We start from the raw sequence: 21,248 nt of genomic DNA, 5'->3' as shown, positions 1-21,248 counted from the left end.
TGAACCTTCCTGCAGGGAGGGCTGCCAGCTCATCCTGAGACTTCCCAGGAAAAATGCTGACCAGACAGGGTAAGGGGAGCGAGGGGCTGGTTCCCAGGAAAGGTCAGAGCAGGCCCGGCTGCTGCGGGGTGGGTGGCATGGGGGCTGGGGTGCTCCCAGACGGCGGCTACTACCCGGGCCCAGGAAGCACCCCGCCAGCTGGCTGAGGTTGGTGCAAAGACCGCGATAGGTTTCTTAACTTCTAACTGAAGTTTCTGGGAGAGCCCCCTTCATCCTGCTTTATCCAGTTTGGGATTAAACCTTGAGGAGTGGGGTTATTTTGCCATAAGCAAATCCCTCCTTGGAGACTCTGGTGGCCCAGGAAACTCAAAACCCAAGAGCAGCCACTGGAAATGGGTCCCGACTCCTCCAGGTTTGCCAGACGGGACCTTCCCGGCTTCAGCACTGAAATTCCCACGTACCAGGAGCCTCACAGCCTCCCGGGACGGCTGGTCACCCGATGAAGTCACCATGCTGTGGCCAAAGTCATCGCTGGGGACAGAGGCCTCAACACGGTGGTCGGCAGCGGGCAGCTCGGGACAGAGGTCACTGCTGCCCGTCCCTGCGGGCCTGGCCGGAGTGACTCAGACAGCGACTTCCCGGTCAGTCACTGTGCGGGGTCAGCAGGCAGGTCCAGGCGGACCGACCGACACGGGGCCCCAGGAGGCAGAGCTTCCCTGCAAACCCCGCATTCACGTCAAGCTGCCCTTCCTCCTCCTGCTCAGCGTGGACCAAGCTGAACTCTGAAAATTTTACAAATGGGACCCTAAGGACATTTTAATACTCTAGAAGCTAAGGGTGGGGCAGGAGTCAAGAAGATTGATCTAAATTAACTGAGTTTTCTAGATTCATCAGAACCGTAGGAATTACAGTTACAGGGCTATGGAAAGAACAATTCTTTCCCTTAATCACAAGATACTTATTTTGGAATCTTACCGTCTTCAGGAACAGTATAATTTGCGTACTCTGGGAAATAGTCTTCAATCTTTGATTTCCCTGCCAACACTTTTTCTGCCAGCATATCCTGTTTGTTCAAGAACAAGATGATGGAAATGGTCCGTAACCACCTGGAAAGGAGCAGGAAACACACACAGGTGTGGGTCCACTGCCTGAGCAGGCACCTCTGTCGCAGGCATTATCCATGGAGAGGACAACGTGCTGCCCTCCGGACGAGGCGCCGGGCTTGGGATTATTTGGTGCCCCGGAACCTCAGCCCCCACTCCATCTGCACACAAGACTCCCTCATGAGGATAAACTCTCAGGAGGAGGATTCAGCTCCACAGGGCTGTATTGGCGCCAAAGCCAAGGTTCACATCAGGAATAAATAACGCTCGGATTTGTGTGGTGTAATTTACTAGTAAAGGGTCAGAAAAGCGGGAGAAGTTAAAGCTCTCACAACAACAGAAACAGAATAGATGGTCACGCAGGGCATCTGCGGCTCTTGGGCGAGGAGCTGGGTGTTGAGGGTCTGGGTGGGGACCTGTCACTTCGCTGACAAGTCGAGGGAGGGGCTCAGGGGTCATCGAGTCATGAGCGGATGTTTTAAATGGGCGCTTTTTGCATTTTAAAAACCAAACGAAACCAATTTTGAACCGTATATAACCTTAGGCTTCCAAATCAGAGTTCTGGATTTTCGTGACAAAGTCCCATCAGCTTCACACCCCCATCTTAAGTAAATCTCTACATTAAATGGACTGAAAGAAGCTTCTTATGGTTTTAGAAGATTTATCACAAGGAAGGACTCCATCAGAGAACAAAGATGAAAGCAAGCCCAGAGGCATTTTTAAACGCAGCGGGAGACTGAGTTTACTGTCTTGTCACCTGTTGTTCCAGATGCTCTCGAAAAGGTCCAGGGACTCCCGCAGGCGGTTGGTATTGTTATCTTCCCGGATCACCATGTTGTAGCTGCTGCAGGCGGCCACGTAGATGATGGCGGTGACATCTGGGTGGGAGGAGTGGGGGAGGCACCTTGGTTATTTAGAGCAGTTACAGCCACCCATGTCCAGGGAGAGCTCCCTTGTGATCGCAGAATTGACCCGGGGCCCCGAAACTAGCAGAGACAGTGTGACCCCAGGATGCTTAACTTCCGTATTCATGGGACTAAGACACTTGATAGGTGAGTGGATTGAAAGCTACTGAAACACAGCAGCAGGAGGGAGTGTGGGTTTGTCCCCATTTTCTTGAGAGAGGGAGAAATCACCGTTGAAGCACTGGATCCATTTTCTTCTCTCGTCCCTCTGGCCTCCGACGTCAAACATGCTGGGGGAGAACATGGGTTGGGGGGTGCCGTTAGCCGGGGGCGGGAGGACATCCGTCCTTTGCTCTCTCCCTCCCCCTGGCCCGTGGCTCTGCTCCCCAGGTGACCTTGCAGACGCACCCAGCGGGGCCTCCCCAGTCTGGCCCAGATGGGTGTCCACACCCCGGTATTTCTCTGATCCCAGCCCTTAGCCCTGTGATCAGTGGCTGCTTGGCTCTCTTTCCCCCTGGGCAGCTCCTTGCCTGCATCCTCCTCCTCTGCACCTGACTGAGGCCACCGGGCTCGAGTGCCTCCCTTCCCTGCACTGACACCTGGGCTTGCAGGCGCGCACACGGGTTTGCAGCACTGCAGGCCCGGGATCGCCCGGTATCCAGGCCGCTTCCCCGACCCCAGGCCTGGGGGGCCCGCGGGAGGGTCCTGCCCACACGCTTACTGGAAGTTGACCTTGTCCACTTGGAATCGTGTCTCGAAAATCCCTGACGTCAGAACTCTGCACCTGAGGAGGTCCTGGGGGCAGAGAAGAGAGAAGCAAACAAGTGACCCCTGTCCTCAGGAGGACAGCCCGGGGCAGCCACAGGCTGCGAGTGTCCCAAACAGCAATTCTGTCCATCGGAAAAGAAACAGGACTTAAGAGACCAAGAGACAAATGCTCTTGGTCTCGCTCCCCGGAGAAAGTCACAGTTAATGTACTGGTTTGGTCTTGGAGACTTGATGGCTCTGCTTTTATTTCCTTCAGAAGCTTCTTGTAATCACTCCTGAGTGTTCCCTACTGACACCATGTCCCCAACAGCCCGCCAGTGTCTGGGGAGAGGCGCCCGTCCCGCCAGCTGCCGCTCCGGATCAGACTCACTCTCTCTCCTCTCACAGTTCTAGTCTCTAAGGTAAAAGATGATGAGAAAGCCGTACAGCTTCTCAAGGCTGACACCTCTGCTGGCCTGTCAGGTGTCAGGGTTTCTTTCCTGGTCACCGGATCTATTAGGATGTAAACTGGCCACCGCAGTGACTCTGGAAGTGGAGGGTGGTGGCCCATGTGAGCCCGATGAGAAGTGTGAGGACAGACTCGAGGGGCAGGCTCAAGGCCAGGGTAACTGAGCTCCCAGGGTCGGCCTCGTAGAGGGATGGACTCCAGGGGACGACCAGGAGCTCAGACCTCGGGGGGGGGTGCGCGCAGGGAGCCTCCTGGAGGGGCATGGCTGGGCCCCGAGGGTACAGTGTCCCCTGGTTCGGGCGGTGGTCGCGGCCCAACCCTACCTACCTGGTCTGTGGGCGTGTAGTCCACCAGGCTGACGCTGTCAATTCTCTCCAGGAAGCTGAAAAGAAAGCCAGACGTGCTTGAGACCGCTCTGGGGACGCCTCTGGGCTGGGGGGCAGGTGTGCAGGGCCTGCACGAGCCCAGGGGGATGGGGCAGCCACGGGCCAGCAGCTTCCCGCGTTCTTCCTGGACACATGTCTCCCCAGCAGGTCAGAGTCCTGAGGGTCCTGATCCGTCACGGTGGGGGAGCGGGGATCCAGGCCTCTGCCCTCCCTTGACAGGTTTGACATGTATTTGTCTTTCTGTTTATCGTCTGTCTCTCCCTCCAAATGTGGGACCCACAGGGCAGATCTGGCTTGTTGGCCGGGTTTCCCCAGCACCTGTGGGGCAGCCCAGCCCCTGCATATTTGTGGGATGAAGTGAGCAGGGGGCTGTGAGGCCCAGCCTGCAACCGACACAGGAAGACACAGTGCTGGTTAACCAGTGAGCATTTCCCACACGTTGTAGTAGGACTTCTTCAAACGGGGGCTCTTAAGATAATATATAGAGAGAGGAGTTGTAAAAGGATCTTCCAAATCATGCACAGAATTTTGTCTGACTAAAATTTAAAAGGTTTTGTCCCTAAATATACCACTGCCTGTTATGCCATAAAATTAACAAGATCTAAGTATTCCACTTGTAGACCATTCACTCCCACTAGATAAAGAGTCGCAGGACAATAACAAAATACAATTATAGAAAGTCACCCCCCGGACTTCCCCGGTGGTCCAGTGGTTAAGGCTCCGTGCTCCCAATGCAGGGGCCTGGGTTCGATCCCTGGTTGGGGAACTAGAGCCCACATGCCGCAAGTAAGACCCGGTGCAGCCAAATAAATAAGTAAATAAATAAATATTAAAAAGAAAAGTCACCCCACCCCCACCCTTATGGTCACTTTAAGGAAAGCAGTTAAAAGGCAATTTACTTTGATTTCTCTTCACTGTTTCCTGCTACAGCTGAGGATATTTGTGTTTACAGAAGTGTTTTTATTTTGGCCACTGGGATCCCCTTCTGCTCGACATTGGCACGAAACAGCAATTCACTCTTCATTTCTCATCTGTCTGCCACCCCAGTAACTCGGGTTCTTGTGGGCCGGGGGCGGGGGTTGAAGGGGGAATGGTGAAAAGATGAAGCTATCCTGTTAGATGCCTTTGAACAACTGGATCTCAGGAAAGGCACCAACGACGTTTAATTAAAATGTACTTAAAATGATTTCTTTTATGAAAAATGCAGCAAGTTGGAGCTGTGTCAAGCCAAGTGTCAACTACAAACTGGCATTTTCCATTGGCACTTGCCATCTACCTCTACAAGGATTAACTCTTGTGCTGCTGCAGCTGCTGACTGTCAACACCCCCTGAAAGGAGTTCAGGTGGACAGCAAAAATGAGGCACTCTGTGCTCCAGGAAAAACTGGCAGAACAGGTCTTCAGAGAGTTGGATGTTTTCAGAAGCCGATTTTATGAGCCCAATTCTTGTATCTGTTCATATCTAGAAAAGCACTAAAATCCTTCATGGTGACGACTGCTCCTCGTGACTAGCAGAAACCTTCTGCAAAACAGTATGTGCTCAGTTGCATGTACTCCCCCTTCACCAAAATCACACATATACTGACCTTCCCCCGCTGCCTCTTTGGAGCAGTTTCTCAGAGCTATCTGGGATGCTGTATCCCGGGCTGTAGTCCTCATTTTGCCCCAAATAAAACAACTCGCAACTCTCACGTTGTGCATTTTTTAAATCGACACAAGTAAAACCCTGTTCTCAGTGTCTTACTGAAATTCACTTCATGATGATGTAAAAAATTTGATGTAAAAAATACTGGAGGAAAACGTTAGCAGTAGTGACAGAGCATCAGCCTGATCTAATGTGCAGCAGGGCTGAGATCCAGGCCACGTCAGAGGTGGTCCTCGGACCAGAGCCTGGGCATCGGGATTGCGGCTGAGCCAGAGCCGGGGTGGATGAGTGACCCATGTGCCCTTGGATGTCTGAGAAGCATCATGCCTTTTCCTCCCCTGCCCTGGCCTGTCCTCTCCTGTCACCTGGATGGCACACCTGATGACTCACATCCTGTTCCCGCCCTCAGTGAAGTCAACCCTGAATCTGGCCTCCGAGCCCTTTGCAATGCGTCCCATCTCTTCCTTGTTCTTCTTGAGGTCAAACCCTCCACTCCAGTCAAATCCCCACGTAGTTTTCGCTTTTCAGACCTTTGTGTAATCCCCACTTTTTTTTTCTTTGAAGCCTCAGATTGAACCCAACCTCTTCTAAGAAGCCAATTCCATGGAACAGAATTGAGAGCCCAGAAACAAACCCACACACATATGGACAACTGATGTATGACAAAGGAGCAAAGAACATACGGTGGAGAAAGGATGCCCTCTTCCATAACTGGTGTTGGGGAAGCTGGACAGCTACATGGAAAATAATCACACTGGACCATTACCTCACACCCTACATAAAAATCAAACTCAAAATGGATTAAAGACTTGAACGCAAGACCTGAAACCACAGAATTCCTAGAAGAAAATGTAGGCAGTATGCTCCTTGACATTGGTCCTAGCAGTATCTTTCTAGATATGTCTCCTCGGGCAAGGGAAACAAAAGCAAAAATAAACAAGTGGGACTGCATCAAGCTAAAAAGATTCTGCACAGCAAAGGAAACCAGCAACAAAACAAGAAGACAACCTGCCAAATGGGAGAAGGTAATTGTAAATCATATATCTGATAAGGGGTTAATATCCACACTATATAAAGAACTCACATGACTCAATAACAAAAAAACAACATGATTTAAAAATGGGCAGAAGTGCCAAAGAGACATTTTTCCAAAGAAGACATACAGGTGGCCAACAGGCACATGAAAAGATGCTCACCACTGCTAACCATCAGAGAAATGCAAACAAAAACCACAATATCACCTCACACCTGTTAGGATGGCTGTTATCAAAGGCAAGAAATAACAAGTGTTGGTGAGGATGTGGAGAAAAGGGAGCCCTTGTACACTGTTGATGGGAATGTAAATTGGTGCAGCCACTGTGGAAAACAGTATGGATACTCCTCAAAAAATTAAAAACAGAACAACTACTTATGGACCGGCAATTCCACTCCTGGGTATTTATCCAAAGAAAATAAAAACACTAATTCCAGAAAATATCTGCACCCTAATGTTCATAGCAGTATTACTTACAATAGCTGAGATATGGAAACCACCTTAAGTGTCCATCGACAGATGAATGGATAAAGAAGATTATACACACACACACACACACACACACACACACACACACACACACACAAAGGAATATTACTCAACCACACAGAGAAGGAAATCTTGCCATTTGTGACAACACAGATGGACCTTGAGGGTATTATGCTAAGTGAAGTAAGGCAGATGGTGAAAGAAAATACAGTATGATTTCACTCATGCGTGGACTATAAAAAAACAAACAAAACCCCCAAATAAATGAACAAGCCAAACCAAATAAAAACAAACACATAGATACAGAGAACTGAGTAGTGGTTACCAGAGGGGGCGAGGCAGGGGGAGGGGGAAATGGGTGAAGGGGATCGACTGTGAGGTGATGGCTGGAAACGAAATTTTTGGTGGCAAGCTTGCTGTAGTGTGTACAGAAGTAGAATGTTGTAAACATGAAACTTATGTGTCATAAGCCAGTGCTACTTCAAAAAAAAAAAAAGGAAGAAAAGAAAAAAGAAACCAGTTTTAGGACACTATAATCCCATCCTCCATGTAGTTTGTTTCATGATTTGATTAGCTCGGAGCACACCTTACATCGTGATTTCCCCCCTTGTATAAGCTGAGGTATAAAACGGTGCGCAAAGAGCACTGACGTTACTCATCTTGATGACTCTATCACACCTGTGTACACTTGTGTATTTTCCTCTTTTTGCTTGTGCCTTATCTACCTAACTCCACTGAAGACCGTTTAAGGCAGAAGCATGTCTTTATTTCTAGAAAGAAGCCCCAGACAGCCAGCATCTGACACACCTCAGTCCAAATCTTTTACTGTATTCAGTTGTTCTCAACAAACACTGCTGAATTGTTTGTCCTGACACCGTTCAGGAGGGATGGAGGATGTACAAACCCTCAAGAGCAGGAGCAAATACCTCAATTTGGAGAAACACGATGAAGGAAGAGGACAGGGTGGTCCTGAGGGTACATCTGGGCTCTGCTGAGGGCCCCTGCACCCACTGTGATGCTGTCACCGGGGAGCTCTGGGCGTGGTCACGAGTGACAGCACCCAAGGGAGATCTGCATTCACACCTACTGAGCTGGGTATACCACCTGATGCCCAGGAACCATGACTGAGATGCACTGGTCCTGCCCCACATGGAGCCTACTATCTGGTTGTAGGAAAACAAACCCCGGTACACCAGGCAGGCACTGTCTCATTCCAACCAGTTGATTAAAAGAAAAAAAAGAGATGGGGGCCTGCTCATCAGTTTGTTCAATGACCACAGGCTCACAGCTTTTTGCCAACAGCACCCGAGGTCCTGAGCTTTGGATTTTGGCTAAGGAAACGCTTCCAAGAGGGTGTCATGCCTGTTGCAGAGGAGGAATCTAGAACATGAGGTGCCTCACTTCTGCTCAATGAGGTGAGGTTGTCCGGCTGACCCTGAGATCATGTTCAGTGAATAAGGTTGTCAGATGGGTGCTTACTTTAGGCAGCACCTTTCCAAATCGAAGACAGCAGGGTGGGCACATGGCACCCTCATCTGAAAGGCACACACACATTAAGTCTCCTTCAGGAAGAAGCATCTGTAATAAGAAAGGTCTCCAATAGTGCAGTTATCATCTGAACTGAAATAAACTAAATAGTTCCTAAAGTAAACTTAAAAGTTTATTCTAAATCCATTTGGAAACTGAATTTGAAGGCAGAAAAATACAAAGGAGAAATAAGAGCAAAAATTATACTAGTAGTTGCATGGAAGATGAACTATTTCCTTGGTATGAGCTGGATCCTTTTGGAAATTCTCTCTTGAGCCTAGGCAAGTTTCAGTATGAGGAAGAACCTTGTTGCCACGAAGAAACTATTACAGTAAAGAAATAACAACTTGGGCTTCTAGAAATATGCATGCAAACAGAAATTCAGGTGCTAAAGGTGAGTCTGGAAAAATACTATGCTTTCTGAACCAAATCAACCTCTGAATTCTTTTTCCTGAAATAGCTTTGTAAACAGGATGTACAGTAAGTATGCAATAACATGCAGTTTAAAATGATTTATTTGACAAACTTCTGTGGTTCATATTCCAGCATTTCATCAACTGCAAAACTGAGGAAATAATTCATGGGCCTGGTATGCTTTTGAAAATATTTATGTTTCATAAAAATGTACATTCATATAGTTTGAAATGAACATATTTTAAGAAAGTTCAAGCATATATAAGCATTGTTTAATCTCACAAAATATATTAGTTTTGTTGGGAATTATCTGCACTATAAAAGGGTCCTCAATTTACCAAAGGATCAACACCAACCTATTATTTAAGTGGTAATGATGTTTTCAGTCTAAAGAGGGGTTAGGACTCATGCTGTGCTCACCAACAGCTGCCTCTGGGCAACCTTGTGGATGAGAGGTGACACCAAAAGGAACAAGTTCTAGAAAGAGGATTTGGGGCAGACGACTGGCAGATGTCCCTTACAGAAGACTTTGGAACAACATCCCGTCAGACATAATGACACTTACATACGAGGGCCAGTCCTCATCTGCACACAACTCTTCATTTTTTTTCCCCCCTTAATACACACACATTCATACAGTAGGACATGTTGTAACAGTGAATACTTGCTTCTCAATCTTTCAAAGGGCTTGGAAGAGTCCGTTTAATTATTTTCTGAAATACTAGAATTCTCTCCAGTGAAGGGAAGAGGGAATTTAAAATATCCTTAAGTGTTTAACTTAGATTAATATGCTCGCCAAGGCAAAAGCAAGTTGCTGTTCTCCATGTTTTGCGGCTCTGAGAAAGTGGTAGCTACAGGCTCTGCTTTTTCACTTTTACTTTACTTTACACACCACCATTCCAGAAAGATGGAAGGCAGCACATCTGGGCTCTGGCCTGAGAGGGTCGAGCCTACTGTCTGACCCTGCATCTGTCCTTCCCAGACTTCCACGTGGCTCCATGTATGTGTAAGGGATTTGCATGGCTAAGCCAAACACTCCAACTTGTATTTTCGAGGTTTTAAAAGAGCTGTTGCTTTTAAGACAAGATAATAAATGCAAATAATTAGAACCTAAAATGCAGTTCTAATTTTATTTCTATTTTTGATTAAAATAAAAACAAAACCTACACACACACAGTCCCAGGGCTTTCTCAAACCAATCAACGGTTCTTTGGCAACGTCAGAGTAATGTGACTGTCATGCTAATTGCCATACTTTAAAAGAAGTCTAATTAGGAAAATAACTAGAAACATGAGAGAGAAGTTCACTTGGAAAAAACTGTCATACTAACGTTAAACCTTGTAAATCTTAAACCCATAAATGAACACTTTTCTCTTATGATAAATGGAAGTTACGTGGCATTTCCAGTTATAAAAAGACAACTACCATAAGAAAAATTTATAGGACGTAAACAGTAACTGAACATTATGCAGGAAAATCGTAAAGTAATTTTAGTGTAAGTTATGAGAACAGATGAATAGTCACCTTTAGTCTGGATCTGATTACAATAAACAAAGGATACACAGAATAGCACTGCCCATGAAATAAATCTCTTAATGAGGTGCTGATAGCGCTGTAATCAACCTACGTAATCACCTCCCGTCAACTCTAGATATTATCGATTACACAAAATTAAAAAGAAAACCTTCAATTCTGGTAATTCAGGCAGAATACTGAATACACGGGAACTAGAGTTTTGACCAAATTTTTAAGAAAGATTCATATACGCCAAATTAACCAGATCTGTTAAAAGGCAGCTATAAAAATACACATGATAACAAGCTATACAGAACTTTCAAATCCATTTAAGAGTGAAGGCCTGGGACGTCTTCGTGTATCTGGAGAGCACTGTAAAACCCAAAGGTAGAAGCATCTTGAGTAAGAGCAGTTCAGCATTCCGGCCGGTTCCGAGTTTCTAGCGTAGAGTATCCGTCTTCGAAGGTGGCTACGGCCGGGACGCCTGAGAGCGGGTTCCGCGGTCACACTTGGTCCCGCAGGCGGGCCAGCCTCTGGGACAGTTCGTCCTGCTCGGCCGAGGCCACGCTCGTGCCCACGGAGCCGGTCTGGCCCTGCGGCAGCTCCATGTTGAGGTCGAGGCCGGCCTCGTCTGCCATTTCCTGAAGCAGCATATCCACCTGGCCCTGGGGAGTGGTCAGCGTCGTCGTGCTGCTCATCGTGTCCTCCATCTGCTGCGTCTGCACGTCCAGCGTCTCGAACTGGTGCTCGAACTTGTCCATCAGGGCGGAGATCTTCTCGAGATTCATGGTCTTCAACGTCGCGTCCATCGACTTAACCACACCGGCCATCGACTTGGTCACCTTGCCCATCGTCACGGCCGTCTGGACCCTGGCGGCCACCGCGTCCACCCGCGCGCTCATCCTCAGGAAATTCACCGCCTGGTTCTTCTGGCGAATCGCGTTCTCGGCGTGAATCCTCGCAACTTCCATGTTGCCCTTCTGAATGGCCTTTTTAATCTTGGCCTTTTCGGCCTTTTCCTCCTTGTCGCATTTTTTGGCACTCCTGCCCAGTTCTTTGGCCGCGAACTTTAGGTTGAACAGGTGTTTCTCCATGTTGGACATGATCGGACGGCTCCCGGGGGTCGGCGGCCGGGGCCGAGGTGGAAGCCGGAGGAGGTAGGAAAAGAAAGACCGCTCCCGGCCGCCGCTCCTTTGTTTTGGTCCTACTTCCCGTTTCTGCAGCACGCGGCGCAGACCGTGACGTCATCGCTCGGCGCCGGGAGCGGGGCAGGCGGGGCGCACGGCGTAGGGGGCGGGGCTCCCGGACCTGGACGAGGCGCCCCTGGGCCCAGGCGGCCAGATGTTGCAGCGCTTACCGCGGCCCCCCTGACCCCCGCGCTCGCGGTCTGCACCGAGTCCCCCCCGCCCCCCGCACCAGTTGTTAAAGAACTGAGGCATTAGTAAATTAACGGAAATGCGTGTCCACACACTTTCGTAGGCACGGACAGGATTGTCTGGAGCTGCACGTAAAAACTGTCCAAACTTGGTGGCCTGAGGTGTCCGGCCAGAGGCTGGAAACCAGGAAGCTGTCCTGAGGTTAGCAGACCACAGCCTTCTCCATCTGCTCTGGCAAATTCCACTTTCTCAGGGGAACGTGGACCGTTAATAATTAAAAGTACGAAACAGAAAAAGTTGTATCACTGACCTGCGCCTCGGTCTTTGAGGACAATCTGGTTGCAGCCTGTGACATCCTTTTACTGCAGCGGGTGAAAATACCTTCTGGTCCGCGGACCACCTCGTCTATGCTGTGGCTGAAGGTCAGCTTGTAGATGAGTTGCCAGCAACTCCAAACATACAAAAATCCTTGTGTGGTTTAGTAATAAAAGACCCATCTTTTGCTGACATGATTCTGTTTGATATTTTATAAATATCCAAGGAACTTCACTCACATTTCATTTTGACACGAAACTGTCATTTTAAATTATGCAGGCAGAGGATGGTGAAGTACTGGGACCCACACCCACTGGCGTAGATCAAAACTGTCACTATGTATTATACCCTTTAGAAGTGCAGGCTTTCAGATGGCAGCAGACTGTGCTGTGGCTTTTTTCTTTTAGGAAGATTCCTCCCGTACAGCAATAACAACATAGCAGGGCCCAACCTGCCCTAAGGAGCTAGGCTGAAAATGAACTCTGAGAGTAATTCTGTTTGAGAAAGTTTTAATCCAAAGTCTCACCATCCCTTTGGGCCTCGTGTGATAGTTTGCCAGTGGTGCTGTTGCACATGCATTTTCCTAAAACGCAGCTCTGGTTATATCACTCTCTTGCTCCAAAACCTGAGCAGAAAGGCACGCGGCAAACACGGTCCCCACCCTCCCTTTTCTTTCCCTCCTCACCCAGTCAAGCCAGACTGAGCTTGGAGGCTGAACACCATTTGTGTCACTTGGTCAGTGTGGATGAGGAGGGATGGTCCTCCGGACACTGTCCCCACTGCCTGGGCTTCTAGCCGTCGCATCTCTGCCTGTTGTGATCCTGCCCCTGCTCAAAGCTGCTTCTCCAGGACCCCCGCTCTGTGCTGTCCCCTTACCCCGCACAGCACACATGTCAGACTGCCTGGCATGGGGTCCGGGTACCTATTATATTACGAACTGCGTGGAGGCAGAGAACAGTCTTATTCCTTTTTCCCCCCGTGGAACCCAGCACACGCTCTGCAAACAGCAGGCACTGAACCCAGTAAGGTTTTGCTGAGTTGAACTGTGGCTGAGAGGGGCTAGGACGTTACCCTCGTCAGCAGCTTAGCCAAGATTACTTTTTTTCCCTAAAGCAGAACTCTTTCTTCACGTGAGACATTCCTAGAAACAGAATATAAAAGACCAATAAAGGGAAGAAATCTGTTTAAAGTGGGGCTTAGAGGGCCCCACCCCCTTCACTGCTCACCCACTGTCCGCCCCCCCCCCCGCCCTTTCTTTTGGGTCCCTTGCAGTCAGCAAGCCAGTTCCTTGACCATTACCCATGGCCTGTTCCATTATGTGACAGGGTTTGGAATATAAGCATGAGAAACCTTGACAGATTATGAGGATAATGACAACTAACATATTAAGTCCTGATGTGCTGGGTTGTTCTGGCCACTTTGCATGAATTGACCCATGTCATCCTCACAAACCCTAGGAGGTAGACGCTGTTAACACCTCCATCCTACGGGCCAGGGAACTGGAGCACAGCACGCTAAGCCACTGGCTGGGTCCACAGCTGCTAAGTGTGAGGAATGGGATTCCAGGGCTGCGGTGGGACAAGTAAGAAACAATGGGGGATGCAGTAAGTTAACATGGGATCCAGGGGAGTTATCATTTCTACTTAAAGGAAGAGGTTGATGCAGCAGGAGTTGTTTTGAGACAGCTGAGGACTGGATTGACTGCGAGGTTAACAGGAGCTAAGGAAGGCTGCTCAGAGAAGTTGACAGCCCCTGAGGCTACGCTTGCTGACCGAGGCGGGTCTCCTCTGGCTGCTGGACAGCCTGGACTCCAGACTCCAGCTGAGGACTCCAGAGGCCCGGGCAGACTGGATGCCGAGGGGAGGCTGACCTTGCCGTGGGCCCTGCTTCCCAGGCCTGGCCCTCTGCTTTCTTCTCTGACACCTCAGCCACCCCATTGTGCTCAGTATGACCCAGGCTGAAGCTCTCATGGTCACTTTCCGAGAGCCAGCTTCCTTCTGAGCCCAATGTGCCAACGACCTGCTGACCCTGGAGAGCTGGGGGTGCAAGGCCGTTGGCAAGTCCTCCCACTGACTGCTCGGTCCTTCCCCCCAAACCTGCTCCTTCTGCTAAAGGGCATTCCATGCACCCAGCTGTTCAGGTCAGATTCTTAGGAATCATCTGGAACCACCCGCTTTTGAAAGTTCACTGCTTGGCACCAGGTACCAGTCACCCTCGGGGACACACGGAAGCTCAGTGTGTTTCTGCTGAACATATGACTGCAGGCGAAGGACCCGGCACTGGGCACATACCCCCTTGGTGACCATTTCCAGGACTGCATGACATACACCACTGCACCTATTATATATATAATTTTCCTCTCTATTCATTTAGGAACACAGCCATAATGTGAGACTCCGAGACTCCTCAAACCTTGGGAAATCGCAAAGCCATTGTCCTTCAAATTATATTAACATGATGTCCAGGTTGAAAAATGAAAACAAGAAAGCGTTAGAAGGAAACAGAAAAGTCGCCCCTGAGTGGACTGCCACGATGCTCCGCACAGGTGCAGCTGGGAAACGCCTGGTCAGCGGTCCTCACGGTGGCAGCACAGCCCGAGTCCCCCTGTCCTGATGGTCTAATCACACGGACACAGGGATTCTCCTGCTCTATGCTGAACACCTTACTGATCTGACGACAGGCTGAAAATGAAACCTCAACACTCTAGGCTCTAAAGACTTCCGGGATTTCCCTTGGTGCAGAGGAAGGCAATCCCTACTGCACCCAGCCGTTCACAGAAGGAGCCTCCCCACCCCTTCCCGATCCTCTTTGCAATAAAGAACAATTTGATTCAGAAAACAGCAATAGCAGTAATTCCTTTTTTTTTTAAGACTCTAAATATTAATTTCCCCCCTTGAGTTTTGTTAAAACGTAACTCCAGATTCTCTTCAGTTTGGTCTTATTTTAGGACGATTTTGGACTTTCCCAACAAAAGAAGCAATGTGAAAGCAAGAGGGGGAGGCCTGGGTGTGACCTTGACTGGGAGTCAGGGCACCGGGCGCTGGTCCCTTCTGGTAAAGCTGGGTGATTCCTCGTGTGATCTGGCGTAGACCAGCTCACTTCTACGGGCCTCAGTTTCCTCAATTGTAAAACTGGAAAAGGAGGACCTAGGATCTAACAGTCATGTCTTCATCAGGTCCTGGAACCGGGGGAGGCTGCTCAAAACTATTAAATTAAAAAAAAAATCCCTGAATTCAAATAATTCAGGCAAAGTCTCAAAATAGTGTGCTTTGGCCAAGATGTGAAACAGTGAAGACTCTCATACACTACTGGTGGGAGTGTCAGTAAATATAACCTCTCTTTTTTTTATCTAATAAAGTTAAAAAGTGCACCCCCATGAGCACCAGTTCTGCTTGCAATGATCCACCCCAGAGAAACGCTTGCATGTGTGCCCCGGGTACAAAACAAGACGTCATGACCTAAACCTGGAAACAACGTAACTGTGAACAGAACAGAGATATGAATTGTGGCAGATTTTTACAATCGAATACTGCATAGCAATGAAATAGCTATACCCGTACTCAAAGCATGAATACATCCTAAAAACTTAACTGGAGCAAAAGGAACAGACCAAAATGGTATACATGGCATAATTCCATTAAAAAAATCCCTAAAACAATCTGTAGAGATTCGTTTTAAGATTTACTTAGAGAAAAAAATGTGCTGTTTAAATTGCTTTTCTCCCGGCAATTGTGATGGATGTTGCCAGATCTCGTGTGGAACGCACAGAGAAGATTCAGCAAAAGGGAGAAGGCGGACTGTGTCTATCTTTATGTTACTCCTCCACATACAAAAGTTTGTAGGAAGAAAATCTCCTCCTTTGGTGAGAAAATCTCCTCCTCCTGCCTCAAAGGGACAGATGAACATAAGCAGAGAGTAAGGAACTGTGGTCGGAAAACAAAGACCTGAAATATTTCACGGTCTGCGACATGTGCCTGCACGCCTCTTCCCATCACTCTTTCCATTCGTCACTGGGAATCTTTATTCTGCTACTTTTTCTTTATTTTTAAGAAAAGCTTATTCCCTGCATAGAAACATGTTGCAGTACCTAACAGCTGCCTGGCTGCCTGATGGGAAGTAGGTCATCTTGCGGCCACTGCTCTGGGTCAGAAGGGATTTCAGGACCACAGGTCCGGGGCAGGTGGACAGGACTGCTCGCCGGTCCAGCCAGGCTGCAGAGGGGACCGCTCTCCAGGAACCTGGAGGCTGACGGTTCTCACACAAGTTTTTTTCCCCTTAAACTTGAACATTCAGCTTACAAGCCATACGTTAAAAACAGCTACTGTGCACCCTGGGCAGTAGATCTGCTACACATCACAGCCCTGTCTAGGCCTGCTCTGGCAGCTCCTTCTGGGAATAATGGAAACATTAGAAGCAGAGCGTCCTCAGGGCTTGGTGGGGTTGAGTGTCAGGACCCAACCCTGGGCCCCTCATTGCCGCTCCCGGTACCGGTGTGTGCAGCTGATACACCCACATCCTTAATCGGTGCTGTATCTGACCCATCCCGAGACACAGCTTTTAAGTAGCATCCTGTCACAGTTAAATTAAGCTTAAGTGGGTCATGTGATTTAAAATATCCATGGCCACAGAACAGAGGACAGTGCTGACAGCCATGTACTCTGAGAACCACTTAAAGTTCCTTCAGGTCTAGTTTAACCCACACTGTCCACATAAAAGAAGGAGTCCCGGGCCATTAGTGCCCAAGCTCGCAATTTCTTTTGTTCAAGGAGGAGCTGCAATCAAGCTTTTGAGCCAAAATGTAAAGCTTTTGTTAGTTTAAGCTGATGTCTTCAGTTAGGAAGCAAAACAGGACGAGAACTCCACTATAACGTAACCCAATGAATCCTACTAGAGATAACTTAAAACTTCTATTTAAAACGTGAAAAATCCTGTTAAAAAAGCCAGATACTTGTTAACACTTCTACATTGCTATAATTACTGTGATAGCCTTCAGTTTCTCTGAGGCAGTGAACACTTGTGGTCTGAAGGAGGCCAAAGGTAGGTATTTTTGAAAGCAGTGTCAGCTTTAAAATGGTTTTGAACTGAGTCATCAGATACAAGGTATCTGAACTCAAATATACTGGCTATGCTTTCTTATTCTACTATTTGGTGGACTTGGGCCAAACTCTTCCAGCTCACACCTGTTTCCACAAGTACTGCCTGGCTCGAGGCTCGGGATGTACGGCGGGGGTGGGAGGTGGGGACAGGTAAGTAATCCACACACGTGATGCATTTATACTGTTCCACAAAGCAGAGGGGTGCATTTCCCCCGCATTTCTTTTTTTGGAAGGGTCGCCACAATTGGGGCACAGAGGTGCTGGCGGAGCTTCCCTGATAAATCTGCCCAGTGAGGCTAGGTTCTAGCAGATATTTCTATTCCAGGAACCACTAGGCTGCCTTGAGGCATGTTTAACTGTGTCCTAAATATAAAAAATCCCAGCCAGGGTTAACATCTGGAAAACAATACTTAACAGTAAACGCTAGCATACTGCGGGAGAGAGAAAATGTATTTTCAGAGCAGTTTAGGGGTTAAAAGAGAGTTCAGAGCTCCCTGAATTTCAGCTTACACAAATGGGGGAAATGCTGCAAATTCTTCAATGTCTTTCACATGAAATAAAGCAAGGAAATAGCACAGGTGGTGTCCACCGTGTCGTGTGTCTGCCACAGCCCCGGGACGCAGGTCCCACCACCTCCCAGGTCCTGAAGAGGCAGCTGGCCGAGGGCAGGCCAGCCTGAGAAGCAGAGGGTCAACTGAGGGCTTCCCTATGCAGACAGCCTTCTGTAGGCCCAAGGCCGCCCTGTCGTCAGAGACCAGATACACCACTGTGTCACACCAGCACACCATGTATTAGAGGAAGAACCACAGTGAGAAACGGGCCCTCCAATCTGTGCTCACTTCACGCCAAATTTCTTATTTTAGAAGGGATCTGAGATGTCGTTAAACATGGTCAATTGAGGATAATAAAATGTATCCTTTCTTGGAAAAATGATGTAAGTCTTGTCAGTTTTAGAAGAGGATATATTGGGACTTCCCTGGTGGTGCAGTGGTTAAGAATCAGCCTGCCAATGCAGGGGCATGGGTTCGATCCCTGGTCCGGGAAGATCCCACATGCCGTGGAGCAGCTAAGCCCATGCACGAGCTACAACTACTGAGCCTGTGTGCCACAGCTACTGAAGCCCACACACCTAGAGCCCGTGCTCCGCAGTAAGGAAAAGCCACCGCAATGAGAAGCCCGCACACCACAACGAAGAGTAGCCCCTGCTCGCTGCAACTAGAGAAAGCCTGTGCGCAACAACGATGACCCAACGCAGACAAAAATAAAATAAATAAATAAACTTATATATAAAAAAAGAAGAGGATATATTTAGTTACTGCATACATCTTAGCAGAGAGTCACGGCAAAGTGACTTCCTTCTGAGCCCCCGTAGCTGGTATGAGGAATCCTTCATTCCTTCTCCTCAGAAACAATGCCCGGCCCTCGAGGTTCACATCGATGGAGAACAGGATGGGAAACACTGAGTACCAAGCACTTAACTGTGATCACGTGGATAAAACGGTTAGCGAGCACATGGGAATTCCATCTGTGCTTAGTAAGTTAATATAAGAACAGAATGAAGCTTGTATTTGAAAGGTAGCTTTCTGTTGGTATCATGGAGTCTAATTATTATGTGATCAATGGAATTTGGTGTAAGGAAGAAGGACGGTTTTACTTTCTTCCTTTCTTGAAAGCTTTCTTTGATGTGAAATTACCAAAGGGCAGCTTCTCCACTCCCTGAATCATACTTGAAAGGCTGTAATTACATTTCTTGACAGTGTGAACACATGCTCACTGTTTACTGGAAAGAGGGAAGTCCTTATGTAATGTACTATTTACTAGAGCAGCCCGTTGTCTCTGAGCAGAAGTGAACGCTTCTGCTCGAAAGGAGGCCATGTGAAAACAGGAACCAGCCTTTCGTCCTGTCAAGGCTGAACAACAGTCATTGTCTGATTAGACCACATTTGTTTCTCCTTTCATCGTACGATGGACATTTGCGTTATTTCCACTTTCTGGCTATTCTGAATAACGCTACGAACAGATATTGTGCCTTTATCTGAGTTTTAGAGAAAGATGAATTCTGTACAAACGAGAATGAACAGTTAAAATGTAAAAGTCCATTCATGTAACAGTTGCTTTCTGAACACCTACTATGTGCTGGGCTTTGTTCCAGGCATGGTGGGGAACAGCCAGCAGTGGCCCACTGACCCATTCATAACGGAGAGTTTAAAATACCTGATTAGATTTACTTATTCATTCAACAAATATTTAATGAGATGTTACTGTGTTGGGCACTGTGTGGAGAAGAACAGCTCAAAATCCTATGGAAATAACTTCTTATAAAATTACCTGCCAGTTTCCATAAAGATATTTTTTAGAGATATCAAGACATCTTTTCAGTATGGGAATCGTATTTTGAATCAGTATTTTTGTTTTTCCATTTCTCCTCTTCCCTTTTCTTTCAGCAGCACACCTGTACTGCCAGTTCAAGCACACAGGTGAGACAGAGATCCTTTTATAGGGTCAGGAGCATTCACTTCTGTGGAGCAATCGTTCACCGCTTTTGAACGGAGTCTCTCTTTTTGCTTTTTCCTTGGTATTAAATAGAATCGCCCTGAAATTAGGCAGATTCAAATGATCAGCAGTCTCCATATTAATTTTACTGTGGTGCCCAAATTAATCTAACAAGCCAGTTGCAACAGGGGGTCTCAAAGTGCATTTAAAGCACACAATTCAGTGGTTTTCTTCGTACTTCCAGACTTGTGCAACCAGCTCCACGATCACTTTTAGAATGTGCATTGCTCCAAAAGGGCACCCGGTACCCATCAAGCAGGTCCTCTCCTCATCCGCCCCCTCAACTCCCCTCAGCCCTATGCAACCCTAACCTACTTCCTGTCTCTACAGAAATACTTATTCTAGGTATTTCATATAAATGGAATCACACAGTATGTGGCCTTTTGTGTTTGGCTTCTTTCACTTATCACATCTTCAGGGCTCATCCATGTTGTACTGTGTGTGTCAGTGCTTCATTCCTTTTTACAGCTAAATAATATTCCATTGCATAGACAGACCACAATTTGTTTATCCATTCATCAGTTGATTTGGATTGTTTCTTTTTTTTGGCTGCGCTGCGTGACATGCGGGATCTTAGTTCCCCCAACAGGGACCAAACCCGTGGCCCCTGCATTGGCAGCACAGAGTCTTAACCACTGGACCACCAGGGAAGTTCCTGTCTTAAAGTTTTGGTATAGATGTATGTTTTCAATTCTCTTGGATGTATACCTAGGAATTGCTGGGTCATACGGTAACTCTGTGTTTAACTTTTTGTGGAACTGCCAGACTGTTTTCCAAAGCGGCTGCACTATTTTACATCTCTACCAGCAAAAATATGAAGGTTCCAATTTCCCCACATCCTCGCCACATTAGTTTTCGTCTGACTCTTTGATTCTAGCCATCCTAGTGGGTGTACAGTGGTGTCTCATTATGGTTTCAATTTGCATTTCCCTGAGAGCCAATGATGTTGACCACATTTTCACAGCTTACCGGCCACTTATATATCTTATTGGGGAAATGTTTCTTCTGATCCTTTGCTCATTTTAATATTGGGTTATTTATCTTTATTTTAAAATAAATTTATTTTATTTATTTATTTTTGGCTGCATTGGGTCTTCGTTGCTGCGCGTGGGCTTTCTCTAGTTGTGGTGAGCAGGGGCTACTCGTCATTGTGGTGTGCGGGCTTCTCATTAAGGTGGCTTCTCTTGTTGCAGAGCATGGGCTCTAGGAGCACGGGCTTCAGTAGTTGTGGCATGTGGGCTCAGTAGTTGTGGCTCGTGGGCTCTAGAGCACAGGCTCAGTAGTTGTGGCGCATGGGCTTAGTTGTTCCGCGGCATGTGGGATCTTTCAGGACCAGGGCTCGAACCCGTGTCCCCTACATTGGCAGGTGGATTCTTAACCGCTGTGCCACCAGGGAAGCCCTATTTATCTTTCTGTTATTGAGTTGTAAGAGTTCTTTATATATTCTGGATACAAATAACTTATCAGATACATAGTTTACAAATATTTTCTCTTTTCGGTGAATTATCCTTTAAATTTCTTGAACTATGAGGACCTCTATAAAAAAAACCCAACTATCCTGGTTTTCATTTGCAAACTATGTTTGATACACGAATGTGATAAAAATGAACAGTTAAGGAGAGCGACTTCAGAATCTGAGAAAATGGGTGTCCTTGTGAAAATCCACTTATTTATAA

At 47.5% G+C, this 21,248-nt stretch overlaps 2 protein-coding genes across 4 annotated transcripts in view; both read right to left on the bottom strand.

The window, feature by feature from the left end:
* Positions 1-21,248, bottom strand: part of GNAL (G protein subunit alpha L) — an 89,290-nt gene that overhangs the window by 944 nt on the left and 67,098 nt on the right. For all 3 annotated transcript variants that reach the window (XM_033439449.2, XM_049698176.1, XM_049698177.1), the window contains 5 exons: positions 3,552-3,606; positions 2,730-2,803; positions 2,240-2,298; positions 1,861-1,981; positions 976-1,106 (listed from right to left, as the gene is read on the bottom strand). In XM_033439449.2, the coding sequence (XP_033295340.1) occupies positions 976-1,106; positions 1,861-1,981; positions 2,240-2,298; positions 2,730-2,803; positions 3,552-3,606 (440 nt within the window). The remainder of the gene's footprint in view (positions 1-975; positions 1,107-1,860; positions 1,982-2,239; positions 2,299-2,729; positions 2,804-3,551; positions 3,607-21,248) is intronic.
* On the bottom strand, positions 8,801-11,450 carry CHMP1B (charged multivesicular body protein 1B). Its single transcript, XM_004275963.4, has one exon. The coding sequence runs from the start codon at positions 11,333-11,335 to the stop codon at positions 10,736-10,738; it is 600 nt and encodes a 199-aa protein (XP_004276011.1). The 5' UTR covers positions 11,336-11,450; the 3' UTR covers positions 8,801-10,735.

Source organism: Orcinus orca, chromosome 15 (assembly GCF_937001465.1).
Source record: "Orcinus orca chromosome 15, mOrcOrc1.1, whole genome shotgun sequence".
Taxonomy (NCBI): Eukaryota; Metazoa; Chordata; class Mammalia; order Artiodactyla; family Delphinidae; genus Orcinus; species Orcinus orca.
Note: the sequence above shows the minus strand (reverse complement) of the source record. Positions and strands in the feature narration are given on the sequence as shown.